We start from the raw sequence: 24,463 nt of genomic DNA on the forward strand, positions 1-24,463 counted from the left end.
CTTCCACCTAAGTGGCATACGGCGAGAAAGATCTGTGTAACGCAGTTACGCGAACTTATTTTATTCAATTTATCCAGAGTCCAAAAATAACAATCATACCGAAGACTTTCACGAACAAAATCGGTAACTGAAACTTGTTTATTACTTAAACCGAGGATGTGGGTCTCAAAATATAAGGAAAATTTGTTAAAAATATACAAACTTCGGTTACAAATAACAATTATAAGCGACTGAAAATCTCGATCCGTTACAATTCGACTGTTAGATCTTTATATAAAATAAGTCTTCCGAATCGATTGCCAGAAGTAAAAAAAAAGTAACACTTTCAATAAGTCGATAAATCGCGTAACAATATTCTGAGATTCTGCTGTACTAGAGAAATCATTTTTTCTTCAACTTCTACCGTTTGCAATCGCTTCAGAAGATATTGCATAAAGATCCACGGTCTAGTCATTGCATCTACGGTCCCTGAATTCTCCGGTTCCTGTTTTCAGTGCCTGAAGGAAAAGAAAACGTGCTGAGCCAAAGATTGACAAGGCCTGTAGGTCTTTTGTCAGCTGGATCCACGCCAAGATCAACACCGCGTTCTACGCCGATTCGAAGCTTGTCTCCAGCAGTTCCGCGTAAGTATATTTGCTGCCATCTATGCTTTTTTAATATCAGTCTCATGTTCGTAATTACTTGTAACGTAATATAAGACTGCTCTTAAATTCTTAGACGTACATATACGATTGTTACAAGAATCTTTTATTTTTTACGATTTTCTTGTGAGAATCACAACTTGGAAAACAAAATCTGATTTCCCATATTCGGCTACTATCGTGTTATTCACTGGAAAATGTTGAAAATATCAACGTCCTAATTATTGGTGTTAGTTACCCTGTATGTTTTTATAATGAGCGCACTTGGTTACTTGGTTATTTGATTGTTTTTAATGGCGAGTTTCGATTCAGTGTCAGCAAGAAATTGAAAATAAGACGGAACACTTTACAGATGGCCGAGAATTGAGGTCTCCGCAACTCCCGCCGCGAAGTAGATCGATGTCAAGACGTCCGAAGATCAGTCCACCGAAATTTTACGCAGTGCCGCACAATCGGGTGGTCGAGGAAGGTGAAACCGTGCGATTCCAATGCGCTGTGGTCGGCCATCCCACACCGTGGGTAAAATGGGACAAAAATGGCTTAGCCGTTACACCTACCGCAAGGGTCTCCATAAAGGAACGAGACGACGTGAAGATATTGGAAATCGTCGAAGTCACGCAAGAGGACGCCGGATTATACAGGGTGATAGTGGAAAATGATTATGGTCGCATCGAGGCCACTGCTCGTTTAGAAGTAATAAGTATGTAAACATTTTATCAACAGCAGATTTTATCATAAATTCAAATAAACGGACGTCTTTTATTTTTTTAATAATTCTGTTCGGTCTTATTACGTTCTAGTTAAGACAACATCTGTTTCTATGGACCTTTTGCCAAGACGAATCGAACGTAGACTTCAAGGTTACGTGAACGTCATAATATTACAGGTCGTTGGATTCGTCTTGACCTCGGCTATCGTAGAACGCTGATAAAAATATATCGTTCCATTTTAAAAAACTTCGGTGACCTTGAAATCTCGAAAAATATTTGCCCCTCTGAACCAACTAATGTTTCCCTCTGAAATTTTCTTCTATCATAAAAAACAAGCGAGACATTTTAGATGCTCGAGTTAGGTGAGACGCCCTGTATATTCAACGGTCAGTTCGATCGGGTAATTTTTAATAATTTGATTTGATTTGGAAAGATCGTCAACTCCTTGGGCCGGTTTCCCGAACGATAAGAACCAGAAGCGCCTCTCCTAGAACGTATCCATCTTTTGGACGAAGCCTTTTGGACTCAACGACCAGAATAAATGAACGATTGCAACTTAGCTGTGGCATCAGAGGAACGCCTAGTCCAACGCCAACGTGGTTCAGGTATCTAACATCTAATAGAATCGTTCAGTTTCGAATAGTTTTTAATACCTGTGCTCGATTTATTATTGTTATTTTCTTTGTTTTGTGGAACTCGTTAATTTTTCCATAAGTCCAATTTTGTCGTTACGTTCAAAAGAATGTCGGAACCGAACGATAGCGTTGTTTCCTCTTGGTAGCAGTTGATAAAACCTTGAATAGCAGAAATAAATTTCTGCGCAGTTCCTGTTTATCCAAATCAATTCATAAAACGTGAATTTACATAAATGTTCGCGATCTTGTTCTGACCATTTAAAATCGCATACCAGAAGTAGTAGTGGCAGCCGGTATTTCCACCCGGCTGTTGCCTTTATATCGCTCGAATGAAACGAAAAATGATTCACGTTGCAGAAACGGACGACCGTTGGAACGATCGAGCCGCATAAAACGGCACTTCGACGGGAAAACCGCTAAAATCGAAATTTCAAAAGTGAAAGCAAGCGACGCGGGAGAATACACCTGCGTGGCAACGAACGTCCTTGGTTCCACCAAGAACACATGTCAGGTAAACGGCTTAGTCATAGTCTAATAGCCTATCCTCGGTATTCATCGAACAACTATCTCACGTTTGATTCGTACGATTGCCTGCCTGCAGGTCGCTGTTCTTGACCCTCACGATCCGTCTACTTGCGACAAAGACCCGCCAACGTTCCTGCAGTCACTCTCCGAAGAATCGATCGTCATGGAGGGTCATTGTTACGAGCTACAGACCAGACTCGCGGGTATCGTAAACCAATCCTTCTTGATCTACAACATTTTAGGAAAGCCCCTCCTTACGAATTTTCTTACTATTTTAATTTCAACTTACATTATGTACCCAATATTTGTGAAAACATGATACGAGATTAGATATACAATTAGTCTGAGAATTGATTACACCAGGGACCATAACTGTTATAACCAAAGAGAAAAAAGTCATGGAATAAAACAAGTGTTTCATCGAAAATAATATGATTATTGAATTTGTATTAAAAGTGGTCGTTCAAGTATCGCATAAGCAATGTAAGGTATACATAGATTAAATGGGGTATAAATGATGTTTTTAGGTACTCCACCCTTCACAGTCGTTTGGCTAAAAGATGGTCGTGAAGTACCTAATAACGATTACTATAAGTGCGTCGTATATGGCGATGGTGGAGTTGCTCTTAGATTGTCTCATGTATCTCCACAAGACGCCGGAGAATATACTTGTCTTGTTCGTAACAATTTTGGAGAGGCTTCGTCCAGTGGCCTGTTTGCCGTTCAAGGTACGCATTTGCTGAAAGAAAATCTTTAAACGAATCAGTTAACTGGTGGAGGTATAATATTAACCTATTTTCATGAAAATGGATACAATCTCTCTAATATTAATTTGATCGGCAAGTTAAAATGTTCTATTTCCAATTAATTAAACAGAAGATGACAAAGAAGCTTGACAGTACTAGCAGGATATTTTTATAGTTTGTACACAGAATCAATTAACAAAATATATATATATATGTATTCTGTGTATGTGAACAGATTATAAAGGTGTGTCGAAACTGGCACCACAATTTACCAAAACTCCGGTATCGGTTTTGACATCGAAAGGGGAAACTGCGTGTTTCTGCGCGCGAATACAATGCGAGAAACCGATGGAAATCGTGTGGACAATTAATGGAAAAGACGTTAAAGAAATCCCAAGATGCAAGGTATGCTTGACAAAACAACAAACATACTCGACTCTCGGTTATTCTTTTTTAACAAATACATTTCGGCGCTTGGAATAAACTAGAGCACTCGAAGCAAAATTCAAATTTTCAAGAGTATTCCATTGATAAATACATTATCTGAAATATTCGTATCCGTTAAAAGAATTACGATAAAGCTATCGTTGTTGCAAGAGATACTGCGCGTAACGTATACACACTTGTCATACTCTTAGTTTGTTTCCGTAGTGTATCTATCATTTTAGTAGTATTCACGCGGTCAATCAAACTAACTAAATACAAACAGAAAACGAGAAATCTATATTAGTTACTGAAGACTAAAAATTAAAATTGAAATCACTACGAAAATATTTTTTTAGAAAAAGACGGTAAATGAACAGTCAGTTTTTAAACAATTCTTCTTTTCAATTTTCACAACACAGTATACCTACTTAACAATTGATCACGGCTGAACAAAATTACATTTCGACATAAAAGAGATGAATGACATTCATATTTGGTAGAGTCTTATTGAAATTTTCATGACGCGCGTGACTCGTCATCGATACTGCTCCAGTCATTGAATCGCTACATAAATATTATCGGCATAGGTTGAGAAAGACGATAATGTGAGCGTTCTGAGGATACACAGCGTGTCGTCTCGAGATACTGGCGAAATTCGTTGCACAGCATCCGTGGTCGGAAAGGGTCCATCGATCAGTTGTACAGCGGAGTTGCGAATGCGACGATTGCATCAGAAATTCGAAGACTCTGTTCGAACGCGCAATAACACGGAAATCAGCAGCCGAAAGAGCGGCAACTGTACTCGTAGTAATTCCGTGAGAAAACCTGGAAGAGACGTGCAATCATCTCCTCGACATCAACGATACGAATCGCCGATGCGTGCCAGGTCGTCTTCTCTGCCATTAAAGTCGCCAGACTCGAAACGACAGTCTTCTTCTTCTTCCTCTTCGAGAAAAAACGTTCCACCCAGCCCGCTGCTCGCTACGAGAAAAACAACCGAAAACAAAACGATCGATAAGAAAGATCTCGACCCGAAAAAGACAAGGAATAATGCGTCTCGTTTAGCCAAGAGTCCGAAAGGTCGGTACGTTCCATTGTCTTCGGACGAGGAAACAATGGATACAACGGAGGAGAATGTGTCTACGAAAGTGTCGAACGTTTCGAACTCGAAATTAGTGATGAACGAAGTGCGTTCGCAAAAAGCGATATCGGTGAAGCCTGATACGCGTAAGACTGAAAATAGTTTGAAAGAAGCACGAGATAATTGCAAGAAGTATGATAACACTCCTATAATATCCATGGAATGTGATCCAGCTCCGGAGGAACCGAAGGAACACGAAACTTCGAAGGTAGACGATAACATCGAGACGAAGGAGAAGAATGTTAATGAACGGTCCGATGAATTTATTGCGGCCGCCATTATAAAGGTACCTGCTGACGTTACAGTCTTCAGAGGAAATAGGGTAATACTTAGGGCCAGCTACCAAGGCCAGCCGGAACCGCTGGTGAAATGGCTCCGGGCGGTAAGTATTGTTCACATGTTTTTTCAATAGTAGAGAAAAAGTAGTTTATTAGATTGCGATAGTTTTGATATAACGTCTTTTGTATATATATATATATATATATATATATATATATATATATATATATATATATATAAATATATTTCGTCTATTGTAGTACTTCTTCATCGATGTTTACTAAAGAAATTTGTGTTTAGTCTAACGAGTAATTTTATCGAAGGAATAAGATTTGTTTGCGCATGAGATAATCCAATAGTTGCTTTGAAAAATGCTTGGGATATTTCAACAGGGAAAGAAAGATTTCGCACTCGATTCTATTAATACGATTACTGCTTCATACAGAGAAACCTCTGTTCTCGTATTGCGTGCCTTGAGAAACCTGATCGACAAAACTTCAGGAACGATAGACTGATCAATACTTTTCGCAGTCAGATGATAGATTCTAGGCTAAAGAATTTTCAAGGAATTTAGTTTCGACATGTTGTAAATTACATGACTGCAAGCTATAAATAATAATAGATTACGAGTGGCAATTAATACATCCGTTCACTGATCAACGAACGATTTTCTAACGTATTTCAAAACAGAAAATTCCTATAAAAGAATATTCAATGCAATTATTAGACTGTGGACGTTTCGGTAAAACAATTGTGAAAAAAAAACAGGAAGCGAGTAGAAATTCTATTCTGTCTTTGATCATTTTAATCAATTAAAAATAATATATTAATATTCTGAAATTCTTTTAATATTTTTTACCGTTTTAAATTTTGTCTACTCGTTTTCGTCATAAACGCATAAAATCCACAGACCAGTGATTATACATCGATGTATAGTAAAAGATGAGAATACATTTTCGTTAAAGGGACGCGAGCTGGCTGCAGACAGGAAGACTGCGATCACCTATGGAGGAGGTGTTTCTTGTTTAATATCAGACGACGTCACCGCTGATAACGCAGGAAAATACGAGGTGTCTGTGGAAAATAGGTTGGGAAAGGACCGTCGATGCTTTAGCGTTGCTGTCGAGGGTATGTGTTAAACAAAAATGTTCAGCCTGCAATAGCAGTTTAGGGTCCCTTGGTTAAACCTTGCTTGCAAATTTCTTTAATTTCTATTAAACATTTGAATATCGTAACCTTAAACTACATACCTAAAGTGTAAAGTTTTTCGTAAAACAGAATAGTATTTATTCGGCATTCGTTTAATAGTAATTTGTGTAATATTTGTTTAATAGTCAAACGTGGTATTGTAAAGTGGAACTCTATCAAAAGTTTAATCACTGTTTTATACTTTTTTTTCGAATAGATAAAATTTTTAGTCAACAATTTGTATTTTGTACCAATACTCGAAAGAATTTTTATCAAAGCAATATAAAAAGAAAGAATAAGGTAGAGCAGATTTCAAAGGAGCATTTATTTTCCACCAATCTAATAGAATCGATTAATCTTTCTAGATACTAAACGACTCTCTAAATATCCATTATGTAAATATCTCAAGTAGAGACGGAGCATCCGTTCAAACAATCTATATAGATACGGGCAACGAACACCGAGAAACGATTACTGTTTACAGAGCTTTGCAACAAGTGGTCTTACATCACGCGTTTAAACTTTTGCCTCGGTATCATCCAATTCGGTGAACATGTGGTACAAGCCGAGCATCTGCCTCTTCGAGCAATACGCACGAAACTAAAAATAATCTAACGAGCACAGTTAATGAACTGTGCGTCGGATCATTCTCCAGTGGGCTCTCAAATTCTACCGATCCGCATTGAACTGACAATACTTTTGAAAGCGTTGTCGATAAAACATTCAAACGAATAAGAAATTGTTGTCTATGTTTTCGGTGAAATCGAGCGTAGTGCGTTCATTCTATTTCCGTCGGCCGTCTCGGGTCTCTTGGTCGGTGCAAACGCAATTCGGAACGAGACACCCATTGTTCCAGGCGTGTAAGCGCGCGTCGCACGGTCCAGTTCCTCTTCTTATGTACAAGGCTGGCGACAGTCTCACGTGACGTATCGCGCAATAATTCCTCCTTACCGCGTGTCTTCTGCCGCCCCCACCATCATCGTCGTCCGGTTCTTCCTCTTTCGTCGGGATCAACGATAGACTGTAACAGTGGCGAGGAAGCGCGCGTGCAAACCGGTAGAACCAGATATCTCTTTAGAATGCGGATCGCTATTGCCAAAACGTTTCTGTTCTCACGCTTGTCGAACATCTAACTCCGCCGAAACACTTTTTGTGATCAGTGACATATATACCCAGAAGAAAAACAGAGTTGAATCGGAGCCGAGGATGGGTAATTCGATCTTTATCCTGCCGCGTTAAAATGACCATCCTAGCGAAGAATTAACTGAAATAGCAGCTACTTAGAGGGAACAGTCATCCGAATGACGCCGCATTACCGGTCTCTCCCGATCTTATACACACTCCAGATGTTTTAACTTGCTCCGCGTGTTGTTAGTGCCACCAACATAGTCTGTTAGTCGTTCTTGTCACCGTGCAGCAACTATCTCGATTTCAATAGACCTCCGAGAAGGACTAAGCATTTGACAATTGGATCGTTCGTTGAGTGCCTAATGCTAGGGTAAATAAAGTAGTATCTTGACGAAGACGTAACGAACCGTGAAGGTAATTGTGCATGTTAGTCTCCCAGAAGCAATACAGAATCGCGCGAATCATTGAACATCTATTATTAAAAGAGAAATGTTTTTAATTTCCATCGTGTGCGAAAGTTTCTGGAAAACTGTCATAATTTACTGTTTTAAATTGCACCTTCCCGCACATTTTTGTCATAAATCCATAAAATCCGCAGTCTAGACATTATTGTAGCAAATGATTCGCTCACGCATAATTAGGTTGACGGTAAACAGTGCTCCGATACGTTCGTGAAACATTATGCCCGTGAAGAGCACGTTACTCGCGTTTAGAAAAAATCTAGACGCGAAGAAAATTAACACAACAGTGGTAATGGTCGCGTGCGTGCCATTTCTTTCGAACGGACTCGTTGTCAGTCACTGTTTGGGATCATTGGTAAGAAGATCGTTGGCAAACTATCGCGACTTGTTTGTGAATTTGTGAAAAGAATTTCTTTGTAATTCTTTTTTATACCTAATTGAGAGCAGTCATGCCTCAACTATACGTGTATTTTTAAAAAGTGAAATTCAGTTCCAAAATAAGTTTCTAATCTACGAAAACTAGAAAGTATACAGTGAAACCATAACCATAACGGTTATTAGAAAACCGCGATTAGATCAAAAAATATTTTGTCGAGGATAATCGAACCGTAGTCGTGTAAGCAACGTACACCTCTGTTGGCCAGGTTGCCGCATTTTAAGCGAATTTTTAATCGTTAATAACTAAAAAATGAAGCCGAAAACACCATTTTTTTACTATTCATTTTCGTCTCGTATTGTCATGGAGAATCAACCCTTAAATTTTCTCCCACCTGTAGTCGAACACCCTGTATATGTCCGAAATGCCTAGACGCTAAAAGTCCCCACTACCGCGGAGCATGCCCCGTAAGGGAAGGGCAAACTTTCTTATTTTTCATTATTTCCTATTTTGACTATTGTCCTTTTCTACGTTCAGCCTTGATCAAAGAATAGTATTTCCTGACCTACATATGTCTCCGGCTAGACCCGTGTTTTTTGCGACATATACTGAGCAAACACTGTACCAATAAAAATCTGTGATTAATTTTCTAGGACCACCGGACCCACCAGCAGGTGTTCCCAGCATATGCTGTTCTCCAGGGACGACCACCGTCAATTGGAGATCGTCACCATACGACGGAGGCTGTACAGTCACCGGTTACACCGTGGAAATGAATCGCGCAGGAGAAAATACCTGGACGACCATCGCCGAGTCTTGTCACTCGCTCAGTTACAGGATACAGACTTCTGGGAAGGATTGCGTGGAACCCGGCGAAAAATGTCGATTTCGTGTTCGAGCGGAGAACATTCACGGAGTCAGTGAACCGGGAAACGAATCCGAGTACGTCAGAATCCCGATGGAAGGTGAAACGCAAATATACGATGACGAAGAAGGTAAGAATACAGAAAAATTACAAATTTCTTGTCAGTGGATTGTGAATATTTGTGCAGATATATTTGACGAGTACGCCAGTTCTGATAAATTTTTCGATGAGTCAATACGTTACGCCACCTTACTGAAAATAATTAGTGAAACGTTGATTCGGACATGTTCTTCGAGTAATGGTTTCTGCTACGAAGTTAATCTGGTTCATAAGCATTAAAATTAACATTTATACACGTGTTCTAATACGAGCTATTTCCTTCGGGTAATACACTCGAATCGCAACAGAGAACTTCTAGTAATATAATTCGAAAGACTACATAAACTGACAGACTGGTATCGGGTTCGGTGGTTTTGAGGATTCTTATGACGTAATACGTGCAGATTAAAAGGAAAGTGGGCATGTATTACGTATGTACATAGCGTCATAACTTGAACGACTAATTCCAGTAGATAACGATTTGCCTGTGGAAAACAAATTTCTACTAACAGACACATCCACATTTCACATCCTCCAATAACCACACTCTCGCCAACCAACGGTAACACAAACATAAACACAACCAATCAAAATGAACTCAAATTGGTAAAAGAACCGATACGGTAAAAGTTCTGTAGATCATATTTTAGAATCCTACCCGAATATCGGTAACGATATTCGCAATCCATGATAAAATAGTCGATGTTCTCTTAACTGAATATTCTGTTAATTATGACAATGTTTGAAAAGAATTCGAACCACCTTTCGAAGCACGAGTGGTTGAAATGGAAGATGGGCTTCTGTTTACCGATCGATACGAGGTATTGGAGGAGCTCGGGAAAGGTCGATATGGTACTGTAAGAAGAGTTACCGAAAAACAATCTGGAACATGCTTCGCTGCTAAATTCGTCAGGACCATCAAGACCAAAGATCGGCAGCAAGTTCGAGAAGAGATCCGAATTATGAACATGCTCAGGCACCCGAAGCTTCTTCTTCTCGCCGCTGCTTTCGAGAGTCCTCGAGAGATCGTTATGATCACCGAATAGTAAGGAGTCATCTGAATTATTCGCGGAAAGAATTTTATATAATTATAATAATCGAAAAAAAAATAATAAAACTAATCAACTTGTCGGTTGAATAGATTTTTCATTTCACTGATAGGCTTTTGGCACCACATAATATTAGATGCAAAGTGGAGCTGTGTTTTATTAAACTGTACCGTTAATACGGATTACTTAACATCGTAATTCTGTTCCGCAGCATTTCTGGCGGTGAACTATTCGAGAGAGTTGTCGCCGATGATTTCACACTAACTGAAAGAGACAGTATTCTTTTCATGAGACAGATCTGCGAGGGAGTGGAATATATGCACCAGAATAAAGTGGTCCACTTGGACTTGAAGGTAAGAGAAAACGTTATTGAAACTAAATAATATCTCGCGCAACCTATTACAGTTCCAATTTCAAAATAATTTATCATTTATCTATTTTCTGTTTATTTTTTAATATCGTCTATTTTCTAATGTCCTTCGAAACTAAAATTCCAACTGCGTGCACAGCCTCGGTCAAAATCGATGATTATTTCACAACCAGACTATAACAATGTTATCGTAACATGCACGCTAGGAACATTACACCGCACAATTAGCATGTGGAAAATTATCAGTTCGCCAACGTACAATTATTTGGAGGAACAAACAAGCATCCAATTGCTTTTTTACTCGACGTTTTTTCTGTTCGACTGCGACGTAAGGACATGAAAACAGTGGGTACACGGTTACAAGAAAAAACAAACTTTAATAACATGATTTTGCTTTAATACGATGGTTGAACACAGAAACAAACATGATTACTACTCCTACTAATTACGACTACTTATTATTATTTATTAGCGTAAATGCCGCTGACGTACTACGATTTTATATATGCTATAATAATTCATATTTTGATTTCAAATAATATTTTATATTACTGAATTTCTGATTCTTCCTTTACCGATCGAAACAAACAAAAAATGAGGAAACATATTAATCGATACGAATGTGGCTACGGTCCGAATCAAATCAATCAAAAATCTTCATTATTTACCAAATGGCGGCATTTTGAACTAAAGTTACCAATTTTTAAAAATATTTTTCCACCTTTAGCACGTTAAAAAAATAAGAAAAAATACGACCGATGTAAAAGATTTTAGGTGATTTTAGAAATTTTAGGTGAATTTTGTCAACTTGAGAACTTGAAAACTTGAGATACGATGGCAAGTTACTACTTATTAATTGGTGTTTTATTTATTTCGTAGCCAGAGAACATAATGTGCAGAACGCGGACGTCCCATCAGATAAAGCTGATCGACTTTGGTCTTGCTCAAACTTTGAAACCGGACACACCGATCAGGGTTTTGTTCGGTACACCGGAATTCATACCACCGGAAATCATTAGTTACGAGCCGATCGGTACCGAGTCGGACATGTGGAGCGTCGGTGTGATTTGTTATGTTCTGTGAGTGCTTGTCGAATTAAGAAAACTGTATTTCACCGACGAAAGGTTTATTGAACGTTGAACAACGTTTTAATCGTTCAGGTTAACCGGTTTATCGCCGTTTATGGGCGACAACGACGCCGAAACCTTCGCGAACATTACTCGAGCGGATTACGACCTAGAAGACGAAGCATTCGACGCAATATCGAACGACGCTAAGGACTTCATTAGCGGTTTACTTGTCAAGCGAAAGGAGTATGCAATGATCTGCTCATTTTATTGAACTTGCATTCGTTTCCAGTTTATAGGATAAATTCTTACGATTGCATTTACTATTTTATAGATTGCGAATGTCGGCAAGACAGTGCTTGAAACACTCGTGGATGGCACAGCACACAGAAGCTATGAGCAGAATAGCCTTGCCAACAGAAAAACTGAAGAAATTCATCGTACGAAGAAAGTGGCAGGTAAGGGTAAAAACAATAAGACGTTCGTTGTGTTTGCAGTTTTCGCTGTTGCTTTCTGTTTGCATAATCAACAGAGTGTATCGTTTTATAGCGACGATAATCAAGTTTTTGAACTGGTAATTTTACACAAGCAGAATCGTAAAAATCGTTCTTGTAAATATTTATATCACACGTTGCCCCATTCTATTCTTTGATTCGAAGACCCAAGTGGTTCAATTTTTCCGAGTAGGTTACATTCTCGGTCATACTTCGCGATAAACATGTACAATAAACCTGTAGATTGTAATTTTGTATAACCGAACATTTGATACGCAACAACCTGATAATACGGTGCCTACATATTCGAATGGTAGCTGGCTGAAACGATTAAAAATTCGTCATTGTACTCGAAATATTATGATACTCCACGCACATCGCGGTGGCCATACAGTAAATCCCACCTAAATTACTAACAATAAGAGCATGGTTTGATCGCTGTGTGCGCGCGTGTGTTTCCGTTTGTTGCCACAGAAAACAGGAAACGCCATTCGTGCACTCGGAAGAATGGCAATCCTTTCGGCGAACAACAGAAGAAGTCCAACAGCGACGGTCGAGTCATCGCCTACATCGGAACCGTCATCGAATCCCATCGACTCTCCGAGAACGATCGACATTGAATCGTCACCGGACGAGCCGAAAAAATGCGTCGCCGAAAAGAAAAGCGAGACGAGCCAAGCGGACGCCGCGAAAAGGAACGTGTATTCTTTCTGTTACAAGACAGAGGTGAGCATCTTTCCGGAAGAAACGTTAGACGCTCCTCGAAAAATGGAAGCGCACGCGTCGTCGGAGCTTGACGACTCCAGTTTGAAAAATGAACCTTCGAGGGACCTTGCGAGATCGTGTTCGTGGAAAACTGAGACCGAAGGGATCCAGGAAACCGACACCGCGCAGACAACCGTCGACCGAACAGCCGTCACCGCGGAGCAGTTAGTTTCTGCGACGGAAACGCTCGGAAAGGGAATGGAGATCGTCGCGGAGTACCAAATGGAGGAGTCGATCGTTATTAAAGAAGACACCGCGATCGTGAAAAGCATTCGCTTCGAGGAAAAGGATGTAAACAACTTCGATGCGAGGGAATACCAAGAGACGAAAGAGTACAGCGATCGTCGAGAAGAGTTTCCGTCCAACCCAAAAATCGAAGACGAGACCACCTCCGAGACTTTCGAATCAAGTTCAACGTTAAACGTTCACGAACAACATGTATATCGAGAGATTTCGAGGAGCGAAGAAAACGATTCGAAAGGGAAAACGGATCAGGACACGAGCCTGATCTCGCAGAGATCACGACGAGTCTTCAGGGGTGACTCTAGAGATTCGGGCATAGGCGATTGTACCTCGAATTTGTCCGCTTCTCTGCAACATGTGAACGAGATTGGTATCTCGTCGATCAAAGAGGAGGAGGACAATGAGAATAACAATGGTAACGTCAAAGATGTCTCGACACGGTTAGAGTACCGCAAAACGACGGAGAAAATGGCGGATCCGTCGGAAAATAGTCGAGACTCCGCTGCTGTGACTATCAGTGGTCCGACTAAAACTTCGCATGAATTTAATCGGCATGAAGGTGTGTCCATTGTGCGGCGGTTTGTTTTAACGACTGCTCGACTTTTAATTTACTTTAAACCTTTCCATGACGATTCACTTTGAAGCTCAGATCGAATGAAACTGTTATATATTAAGAATGAAAGTTCATTTTGTTCATCGATATTTTGACTTTTTCAACGAAGGTTTTCTTCTCTGTTCTGAGTTAACTTTGAATAGAAGCTTCCAATTAATACATTGCATTTTATAACAGTTTTCTCGGAACAGAAGAGATAATGGTCATGAAATTACACTTATCCGATAACTAATTGAAAGTTTTAACTGTTTCACTCGACCTATGCTTTTAAGAGAGAACGCTACAATAATTCCGGATACAAAAGGTTTTGATTTTGTGAAACACGAAATAGTAAAGACATTAGAAGAATTTAGAAATACTGTTATGTTATTTTCAATCTACTAAAATGATAAAGAAAGGGAATACATTTCTATATAAAACCTATTTGTTTGTTTGTTTGTTTGTTTGTTTTTTATCAATTCAGGTAGAAAAATTGTATTTTGCATAAAGAGCTGTACTCAAGTTATAGCACAACTTTCGCTTTAAATTGATTTGTGATGCACTAAATTATTATTCGAACTTCTTGAAGATAGCAAAATGGCGTTCTCCCTTGAAACATTGAACGATCTATTCGGAAGATTATATGCACATTTTCGTAATTACAGATCCTACCGAAATTGAGGACCCGCGGCTTCTAATTGGTCGGATTCGAAGTAAATTCGTGCCAACCGGCAACGTGAGTCGCACTGCGAAATTATTCGAGAAGGATGCAGCAGCGTCGAAACCACCGCCGACCATAATAAATCCTGTGACGCAACGAGCGTACCCCACGGTCCCCGTTGCAACTACAAAGCCCCACAACGAGAGGGTACAAAAAGCGTTTGCGTTCTGGAATAAATAATAAATAGAGAAGAACGAGAGAACGCCGAGAACGTCAAGTACACGCTAATCTCGACGCTAATCGCAACGGAAGCGTCCGTTATTCGTCTTCCGTTCTCTCCGAAACTCGGATCAATGAGATTATTACTAATAATTTTGTCCTCATCTTTTTCTAAATCCGTAAACTCGTTACCAAACGGTTAACTTATTATCCTGCGATTTCACACCGTTGCGACAAAATCGAACTCGCGCTTTAGAGCAATAAGTACTGTGACGTTCACGACATAAAAGTATTTATTTAATCATTTTGATCAACCCCGTGTAGTCCCAGACGTGCACCCGTCACGTGTCAGATTTTAATGTCACTTGAATCTGTTTTATTCTATTTTATAATTTGTCCTATTTGTTGAAATTTGTTGTAACGCAACATTAATTAATTCGATTTTAAGATTAACATTTAACGTGTAGATAATAGATTCAGTTAATTTCGAAGGTGTTTCGTTACGTGAGATACATTCGGAACTTTTGATTTGTGAACGATAAACGCGGATAGACTTTTTCGATGCGTGTAAATAGCTGTCAGTGACATTTTACAAGCGTAGCGGTGTAATTATGTACTTATTACTTCACTTCTATTTGCATCTTTTAGTTTTTTTGCGAACATACGAAACCGATGACATGTATTATTATAATAAGTTGTACGTGAATTTCAGAAAAAAGCAATAAAAAATGTGTACCCTGACTGCTCGTTTTGTAATCCGACGTGTGACCTGTTATTTTCATTTTTATTCAATCTATTATTATTCTATTATAGCCAAATTGTATGACAGTTTGTAAATTACGATATGGGGTCGCTGATGGTTGCTGCGACGGTAAATATTTAATTTAATAATGTTATTATTATCCCTTTTGTCTATAAAATAAAACGAAAATGGTCGTTTTTTAAAAAGATTTATCATTCGTGTGTGTGAAGGATTCTTATTTGCACAATTTTATTTACAAAAATGAACAGCTAACTCGTAATCCTCATATGAGAATTATAGGTTAAAATAAAATAACGCTTTATAGATTATTAGCAACATTTTTATTATTCGGTATGTATTATGTTGCGAAGAAAAATGATTCCAAACATCGTTGCTTAAGAACAAGTATGTATACAAAATCAAGAATTGACACTAGAACTACTATAATTGCCCTTTACTTACTATTTACCTTTTTTACTATTCATTTACTAAATTCAATTTTTTTGTTTTTCGTATGCATTAAACACGTGTGGCGGAAGGACGGATAATTTGCATTCTTCATCGATCTCTAAATAATAAATCTTATCCTTCGTCGCCTGTTCCCAAGGGACCTTTATATCGCCATTGAGGGTAGGAGTTGGGTTCCTGAATTGCAAATATTGAACAAACGAATATTCGATGCCTTCTTCTATCATTTGAAATCTCATAAATAACTCACCCGGTTTTAGCAAAGTTGGCCCACATTGTGGTTAATCGTTCCATTACGGCTCGGTCTTTTGTTCCTCTCGCAGGTGCCACGTATTGTTCAGACTTACAAGAAAGTAAGTTGAACAAATACGCCAATTCGTCGCAATGCGAAGCCCCTGAAACATTTTTGATAATCTACAATAACACTGTCCAACAAAATAAAAGTTTTTTCGAGTTTTGCAATTCCTGTTGGGTGATTCTTATACACTTTGTCGTTCTAAAACCAAATTCGAAAGCAGAATTGCTCTATCACGCAAGGTTTTCGAAAAATATTGGTTTTTGTAAAACTGCACGATTTTGATGAAAAATGACGTGTTACGCAAAACCTAAACACGCGAGGCAGTTCAAGGTTGAGTCAAGAGATAGAGGGGACTCTCCTCTACATGTCCATATACATATCGAATTATATTTTTATCTACTTCCTAATAGTTGTAAATGGTTGTTAAAGTTTGAAAATTGTGCCGACGCGGGTACTTTGTACGCTCTATTTTTGTATTTATGCAAAAAATCCTTTATCTAGCAGGAATTTACTATAGGGGAATGCATTCTACAGACATTTCTGGTAAAGAAACCATTGTAAAGAAGCCACAATACGAAATTATATTCACAGTGAATTCTCGATGTATGTGAACAACACGGGTCTTGATGTCGTTTATACTCGAGGAGTCACGATTCTTTGATGCAGTGCCGAACGTGGAAAAGGACAGCGAAACTCGAGTGGCCTCGGTCGCCAAGGAGTGTAAACGTAACACGGGTCGGGTATATGTATCGGAGTGAGACCAAGAGAATAGTCGAATATAAATAAAACAATAAAGTTTGGAAGTACACTTACCGGAAATGCATCGATTTATCAAGAGATCTGTGAACGACTTTTGATTACCAACGTAGCCAAACTTATAAAAGTACGTAGGCTCTGATGACCTATTCAGTCGATCCTCCAAAAACAGCTTAATAGGAAGTATTATATACACGTCACCCAGAAAGTTTAACACTTCTCGTATGTTATCTTGGCCAGCTGGTAGCTCTTTAAAATAACGATCTTTCACAGTCTCCGTTAATTCTTTTATTTCTTCAGATCCCAGTTTTTTTGTCGATGCTAGTAACTCTACATACTTTGAGAAATACTCGTTAAAAATGTCGATGTTCTTTTCATTATTGTCTGCAGCAAAAAAGAAAGTTGTAAATGACAATTTTCTTCATGTGAAAAATATCTATACTAATTGCAAACAATGATTTCCTTAGAAACAGTTCAACTAGAGAAGAGAAACTTGTAACTTGTAAATGAGGAATATAGTGATCATTCTAGAAGAATATCATAAAGTTTTAAAATTCTTTAAAATTAATGAACCTTTTTCTTGAAGAAGTTTTGGAACAAGTCTTTCGTCTTAACAAAAGAACTTCGTCCGAAGTAATATGAAATTATACATATAAATATTCATAATTTCATAATAAAATAAGAAAAATAAAGTCTGCAATTAAAACTTACCATTGATCAAGTATACAACTAAAATATATATATAAATATTAAATACACAAATTAATTCACGGCCCTTTCTTCATGAAGTTTTTAACTGTTCACAAACAATTAAAATATGTATATTCCACTATTGAAAATAATCTCAATCTCATTCCGCGCGTTTACTTCGTCTTATAAATAATTAATTATTCATTTCATTGCGAGATTCATTTAATTTCAGATTCAGATGCATTGCGAAGGCTACAAATTAATTTGTACACCTAATAAATATTAATGTGTCCATAAATTCAGTCATCATAAATGTGCGTACACTACTAATATTTTTTGTAGTTAAAGGAAGTCAATTGCATTTTTGCAAAGTCATTGCATTTTTATAAAAATTACCTTTGAAAAAAAAAATAAATTCATCTGACAGGTGTCCAACTATCATAGGCAAATTAATATCATTTGAAAGTAGTTTTTCTATCGACTCAGGAAGAGCTGGACTTTCAGATGCTGTATCTATGCAAAGTCCAAACTCCCTCTCGTACATGCATGCTTCCTATAAAAAAGGACAAGAAACGATGCATGATATGCAACGTTTAACAGCATAATAATACGAAATCGTGCCGATGTAAACAAATTTTTACATGAGTCGTAAGTAAGGAAGTCTGAGCCTTGATGATGTCCGTAGCAGGTAATTTTCTCAAACGCTGTAGTATTTCCTCGGGATCGGTGGAGTCTATGCCAAGGATTGATACCAGTCTAAAGCTTTTTTTACTTGTTGTGAAACCCCAAGGACACGTTACTGTTCCACTTTGTAAAATCAGTTTGTGGAAGAGCCCTAACACAACGAATCAGACCAGATTATTAGATTACACTAACAACAAACTGAGACTAATATAATGCTAATAATAAGAAAAGTATAGGATTAGCTAATAGATGGGTTCCAATCTTCGAAACAATATCTCTCTTACCAAATGTATACTTTTTTACTGTATACCGATTATTCAAAATAATTTTAAAATCTATATATTCTCACTTTTAACAATCTTTTTTAATATTCTGAGAAAGGTCGATATATATCGACCATTTTCTGTAAAACTGTTTGACATAATTTTTTAATCTTCTTCTTGTTACTTTGAATCTTCTACTTTTACTGAAGTAGGCGATCGATCGCGGCACAATTAATAACGTGAAATTCTTAATAGAAAAAGAGGGTAGAAATTGTATAACAAAGTGATTAGACTAGATTTGTTATAAAACTTTACTTTTTCGTCGCGTGTGAGTTGTTTACTTTCGATATTACTAAAAGGATTCGATCGGAAGTGAAATTCATAGTAATTGCGTTGAGTTTTTACACTATTTATTCAGTTTTGGAAGTAGAAAAATTACCTCTTGACAGTGGTGATATTGCCAAAGCGTGAGCTAAGACTGCACCGGCGCTGCACCCGAATACCGTAATATTATTAGGGTCGCCACCAAAATTTTCAATGTTCTGTATAACCCATTTCAAAGCTAGAATCAAGTCTTTCAAGCCCATATTGCCAGACGCATCCTTGTGCTCCAGGTTTAAGAAACCTTTGACAAATTAACATAAACATTTCTACATCTCGATTTAGGATAGTAGATTACGACAATTTCATTTATCTCATTTAATTAACGAATTCCTATGCAGATCATACAATTATGAACAAAATAATCCTGAAATGTTCATCCACTCTCTACTTAGTCAACCTCTCTCAAAACGAAAATTCAGATATCATCGGTTCGGAAAATCAAGATTCTACCGAATCATTAATTGTACAAGCCAATATGCTCCGAACTATGTCATGTTTAGTCTCGTTTTAATCGGAAAAATCTCACAAATATGTTGGTAAGTTTCATACAAAATGGAAACTAATCTAAATTCAAATCGAAAATCAAAATGGAACCAACCAAAAGAGCCCAATCTATAATTCGGTGAAACGACAACAACATTTTTCGGTATTATATAATCAGGCCCCCAAGTTGTAGAAGTTCCAGCCCCTGTAATAAATCCACCGCTATGGACCCAGAACATCACTGGTTTCGGTACGGTAAGGGAACTGGTATACACGTTCAAGTACAGACAATCCTCATCACCCCACATATTGTAAGGTGGGGTCTCTACTCTTTGTGGAGATACGTTTACTCTAACTTCGGTGGTATCCTTTATACCCTTCCATCTCTCGGGTGGTTTTGGATCCTAAGAACAAAAATATTAGTGCAATACAAACGTAGATTAAATTTATATTAATTTTTGCTCGCGGAAATCAAAATTTGTATGAAAAATTTGTATCTGCCATGAATTATCCTCGTATAGATGACAATGAATACACGTCTACCTTACTTTTGGTCAAGTAAAAGTATTACATTAGGAATTTTATAATAATAATATTGATAGTTTTCTAAAAAAATTTCTAGCAAAATAAACGTAACTCCTTAAATAATACGATTGTCCTTTTAGTACACCTTGTGTATTGTTTGCAATGTTATTAAATCGATGTTTACATTCTTTTACTTCGACAAATATGTCGACATAGGAGGCAAATGTCGGCGGCACTTATTCATTATAAATAACTTTTCTAGAGTCGATTAAAAAGTTTCATCGTAATACGAACATATAAAAGGTGACCGAAAATTCTGGAATACGGAATAATAAAAATAATTTAATATTTCGATTATATGAGAAATCTGTTTGATCTATCCATAATTTAGTTCGAATGTACACATATATCTAATATAAGATACTGTATTAATCTCTTCCTGTTTCTTCGAAAATAACGTATTGGGAGAAGAGGAAAGAAGTACCAAACACGGCAGAGGGCTCATTACATTGCGTAAGTGTTAAATTATGCGTCTTCGATTCAACGAAGAAAAACTCCACAGGCAGGGGACTGAAACTATCTTAGGAACCGATATAATAAACCTATACACGCAGCTAGGCGAAAGCACAAAACTCGCATAATTGATACAACAGTATTATGATAGTTTAAAATTGGCTGGGGTTTATGGGAAAATACAAAAGAAAAAGATTTGTTGAAAATTAAAAACCAGAATACCCCCTTAAGTGGCTCCTGTAGCTTGCAACAGATGCAGAATATTTGTATGTTACAGGAAGATGCGCAATCTACGTATAATAAATGATTTACCTTAAATCTTAGTTCTCCAATGGGAGGAGCTGCGAATGGTATTCCTCGAAAGGCGATGTAAGAGAGTCCTAGGGCACTTTCGACGTACGTGCCCCGCAATTTTCCCTGTTTCGCGCTTACCACCGGCTTGATCATTATTAACCAATGTCCAGTCAACTTTCAACAATCCACTAAACTATATGTAGTACGAACTTCGCGCGAGATTAGTTCAATTCGTAACCATATATAAGCAAGCTTCACGGTTAAAATGAAAGCTTTTATATCTATACGAGCTGTCTGGGTACCACAGAACATGCACGATTTGCTTTAGGTGAATCTGATTCCACAATTGCGTCAGTCATATTTCCTGGAGCCTTACTTATAGGTTTCTTGCAAGGACAGTTTATTATCGAGCAACGTACCTAAACTGTGGCAATATGCCACAGGGTGGGGTAACATGACCGCTTGCGAACAACGTAGCGTAGATAGTAGTAGAGTGGGGAGAAAGAATAATATATTTGTTTGTGGCGACATGTTGACCATTCTTGTAATGCGACGTTCGGTATGTTGTTGTATTATTTTCGCCTTTTTAAGACGATTAACCCTTTGCGGTCGAGTGTCGGCAAATAGCCACCGAAGCCTTTTTACCGTTGCGGACGCGTGTCGGCATATATTAGGGGCACCCATAGGTAATCAATTATTTGCAAAGAATTTGTTTTCGCTTTAGTTCTGTACCGATCGTTGAACAGGAAACACGTATTCTTTTACAGTTTTCGGTAAAGCAGGCTGTCCTCAAAATATTCGAAAAAGTATAATTTTCTTTTAAAACCCTGTAATAAAATGACGGCGTCCGTAACTTCCAAGGGTCATATTCGTCATTGCATACGTTTTCATTTTCATGCGGGATTTAATGCAACGGTAACAGCAAAGAAAATTTCCGATGTTTACGGAGATGTATTTGATGAATAAATAGGTGGTGTGCAAATAAACGTTCGTACCTCACTTCCCTTACGCAGAGTATATTTAATTAAACGATACATATAAACTATGTCCATACATTGGGATACTTCGTGCCGTATCGAGAGAGCGCCAAATTCCTACTTCCACGCACCTATGTTGCGCTCGCCGCGCACGCACCACTCAGTGTCCCCCAACCTTTACAGTGACACTCAACCTTTACAGTGACACTCAACCTTTATACTAAATTTACTCGCTTCTCAACAGTATTCAAGGTCAACAAATGTGAACGTTGGTTCAGAAGGTTTGCTGCTGGTGATTATGCTCTGTCTGACAGGCCTCGAAGTGGACGACCAGTTGAATTTGATAACGACACCCTAAAATCTCTGGTGGAAGCTGATCCAAAATTAAGTATGCAAGAATTATCGAGAAGCCTTGGGTCCACATGGTCAACTATAGAAAGGCACCTACACGAAATGGGAAAGGCATGTAGGCAAGGAATATGGGTACCGCGTCAATTATCCGAGACCAACGAGAATATTCGTCGATCAATTTGCACTTGATTGCTATCCAGATTTCGGAGAGATCGATTTCTTAGCAGAATCGTTACCGGAGATGAACAATGGAGTCTTTATGATAACACAAAGCGTTCCAAGCAATGGGTTTCTGCAAATCAAACCGTAATATCAACCCCTAAACCTAACTTATCACTCAGAAAGGTGTTACTGTGCATTCGGTGGGACTGGCGTGGCATAATTCACTTTGAGTTGTTGAAACCTGGAGAAACGGTTACTGCTCAGTTGTATTGTCAGCAACGGCAATTACAACGGCTGTATTCAGAACTATTGAAAAAGAGGGCATCTTTAGCCCACAGAAAATGCAAATTGACAATGCCCGGCCCCATACAGCCGGGAAACTCGCTCAGGAAAAAATCAAAGAATTGCAAGGGGAAGTTTTACCGCGCCCCCCATCGAGCTGTCATTGAAGGTCGTGCAAGCTCAAATGTGGTAGCAAAATGAACTTTGTTAGATTACAGGTGATGCTCGAAGTAGTGACCGTTTGCGTCAATGCAAATTTGTAATCTTCGTATCGCTGCATCACGTACATATTTTCTTGTTTCTGAACTTATGCGTAGCTCATAACCGGCAGATTAGTTCCCGACAGATTGAATGTGAGTCGGCTATCGGTAGAAGGAGCGTGCTACGAATACTTGCACGGTATAAAATTCATCCATACCATATTACTCTTCATCAAGAGTTGCACGGTACGGATTTTACGAATCGTGTCGCATTTTGTCAGTGGGCTCTATAGAAAATATAAATCGATGAAACATTTTTCTCTTCGATACTGTTCACCGATGAAGCTACCTTTACTAGCCATGGAAATCTAAATTTGTATAATATGCGTTATTGACTAACTGGTTACGGAAATATGAAAAAACGGATGATCGCAGCATGTACTTTAATTAGTTCAGAATCGATAAAATATGCACGTGATGCAGCGGATATAAAAATTCCAACTTTGCATTGACGGAAACGGTGATCACTTCGAGCTTCTCCTTGTAATGCAACAAAGTTCATTTAACATTTTTCCATATTCACATAACATTTTCATATTATTACAAATAACGGGAATATTTAAAGTGGACATAGTTATTGGCCCACCCTGTATTTTGTTGACTGGGCGCACGAAATACCTCTCGTCCACAGCGATGCTTGCTGGTCGGGCGGCTCCGACCGCAAAGGGTTAAAAGACTCTCGTCTAAACGCGAGAAAATATTGAATATGAAAATTCGTTTAAATATTAAGATCGTTTATTTGTAAATTCTCTATCTTTTTGTACCTTTTGAAATCAATTTTATGTGTGAAATTAGTTTCTCTTTTTCTTTAATGGTATGTCTGGCAGAATCTGGTCTTTTTACTGTCGCACTTTCAACTATGGTTTTTCTGTATCCGAGGTGCTTCGTTTTCCAGACATCTTAACAATGCTTCTCCCATAATTAACAGCGTTTGATTGTTCTTGGCGAATTTCTTCAGGCCACCTTCCATTAAACTTAAAAATTTCCTCTTCTCTTCTATAAAACTAAGTTCTGCTTCTTCTGATGATCCTGCCTCGTATGATGATCCTGCTTCGTGCGATGCTCTTACTTCGTGCGATGGCCCTGCCTCGTCCGATGTTTCATTTTCTTCTTCATCATCATCATCATCATCTTCTTCTTCTTCTTCTTCTTCTTCTTCTTCTTTATCTCTTTCTATTTCCATGTTCATGGCTTCTTTCTTATTTCGTATATTTTTCTCTACGTCTTCTGTATTATTTTTTTCGTCGCCTTCCAAATGCCATAATATTTCCATAAAGTCTTCAGGACTATTCTCCTCGCCAGTAATAGTACGTGTCGCAGCACTCATCTGCGAATTTGTCGATGTATTTAACAGATTCTCCTCTTCCGCTCCGGAATGCATAGACAAGCATTTATTCCACCCATTTTTAATATTAGCGGCTGTGATATCATTCCACGATTCATTTAGCGAATAAATACAATCTTTTATATTGTATTTATCATAAAACTCGACAAGTCCTTTCTCCAACTGTAAAACGCGACGCATAATTTTCTGCCTATAATTGGTTTTCAATCGTTCAATTATGCCCTGATCCATAGGTCGAATAAGCGAGGTAGTATTCACTGGCAAATAAACAATTTCAAAATTGTCATCTTCTTGCGATATATTGAT

At 38.1% G+C, this 24,463-nt stretch overlaps 2 protein-coding genes across 7 annotated transcripts in view; one reads left to right on the forward strand and one right to left on the reverse strand.

Moving 5' to 3' along the window:
- The window catches only part of LOC143355829 (uncharacterized), a 69,527-nt gene extending 54,106 nt beyond the window's left edge, over positions 1–15,421 (forward strand). For 4 of the 6 annotated variants that reach the window (XM_076790971.1, XM_076790974.1, XM_076790972.1 and 1 more), the window contains 17 exons: positions 495–623; positions 994–1,341; positions 1,785–1,956; positions 2,344–2,497; positions 2,588–2,714; positions 3,039–3,239; positions 3,493–3,662; positions 4,271–5,206; positions 6,069–6,231; positions 8,910–9,251; positions 9,971–10,265; positions 10,481–10,622; positions 11,519–11,718; positions 11,800–11,952; positions 12,041–12,164; positions 12,675–13,767; positions 14,466–15,421. In XM_076790971.1, the coding sequence (XP_076647086.1) occupies positions 495–623; positions 994–1,341; positions 1,785–1,956; positions 2,344–2,497; positions 2,588–2,714; positions 3,039–3,239; positions 3,493–3,662; positions 4,271–5,206; positions 6,069–6,231; positions 8,910–9,251; positions 9,971–10,265; positions 10,481–10,622; positions 11,519–11,718; positions 11,800–11,952; positions 12,041–12,164; positions 12,675–13,767; positions 14,466–14,701 (4,985 nt within the window). In that variant the 3' untranslated portion in view covers positions 14,702–15,421. Of the gene's footprint in view, positions 1–494; positions 624–993; positions 1,342–1,784; positions 1,957–2,343; positions 2,498–2,587; positions 2,715–3,038; positions 3,240–3,492; positions 3,663–4,270; positions 5,207–6,068; positions 6,232–8,909; positions 9,252–9,970; positions 10,266–10,480; positions 10,623–11,518; positions 11,719–11,799; positions 11,953–12,040; positions 12,171–12,674; positions 13,768–14,465 lie in introns of all 6 variants that reach the window. The other 2 variants (XM_076790976.1, XM_076790977.1) reach the window with 2 other exon arrangements.
- A 442-nt stretch (positions 15,422–15,863) lies between these two features.
- On the reverse strand, positions 15,864–21,168 carry LOC143355839 (juvenile hormone esterase-like). Its single transcript, XM_076790993.1, has 8 exons — positions 20,799–21,168; positions 19,564–19,852; positions 19,021–19,206; positions 18,276–18,469; positions 18,031–18,187; positions 17,002–17,328; positions 16,141–16,285; positions 15,864–16,067 (listed from the first exon to the last, which is right to left on the reverse strand). Exons 1-8 carry the CDS (start codon positions 20,931–20,933, stop codon positions 15,917–15,919), a joined length of 1,584 nt encoding a protein of 527 aa, XP_076647108.1. The 5' UTR covers positions 20,934–21,168; the 3' UTR covers positions 15,864–15,916.
- Positions 21,169–24,463: the final 3,295 nt, after the last annotated feature.

This window comes from Halictus rubicundus, chromosome 7, assembly GCF_050948215.1.
Source record: "Halictus rubicundus isolate RS-2024b chromosome 7, iyHalRubi1_principal, whole genome shotgun sequence".
Lineage (NCBI taxonomy): Eukaryota > Metazoa > Arthropoda > Insecta > Hymenoptera > Halictidae > Halictus > Halictus rubicundus.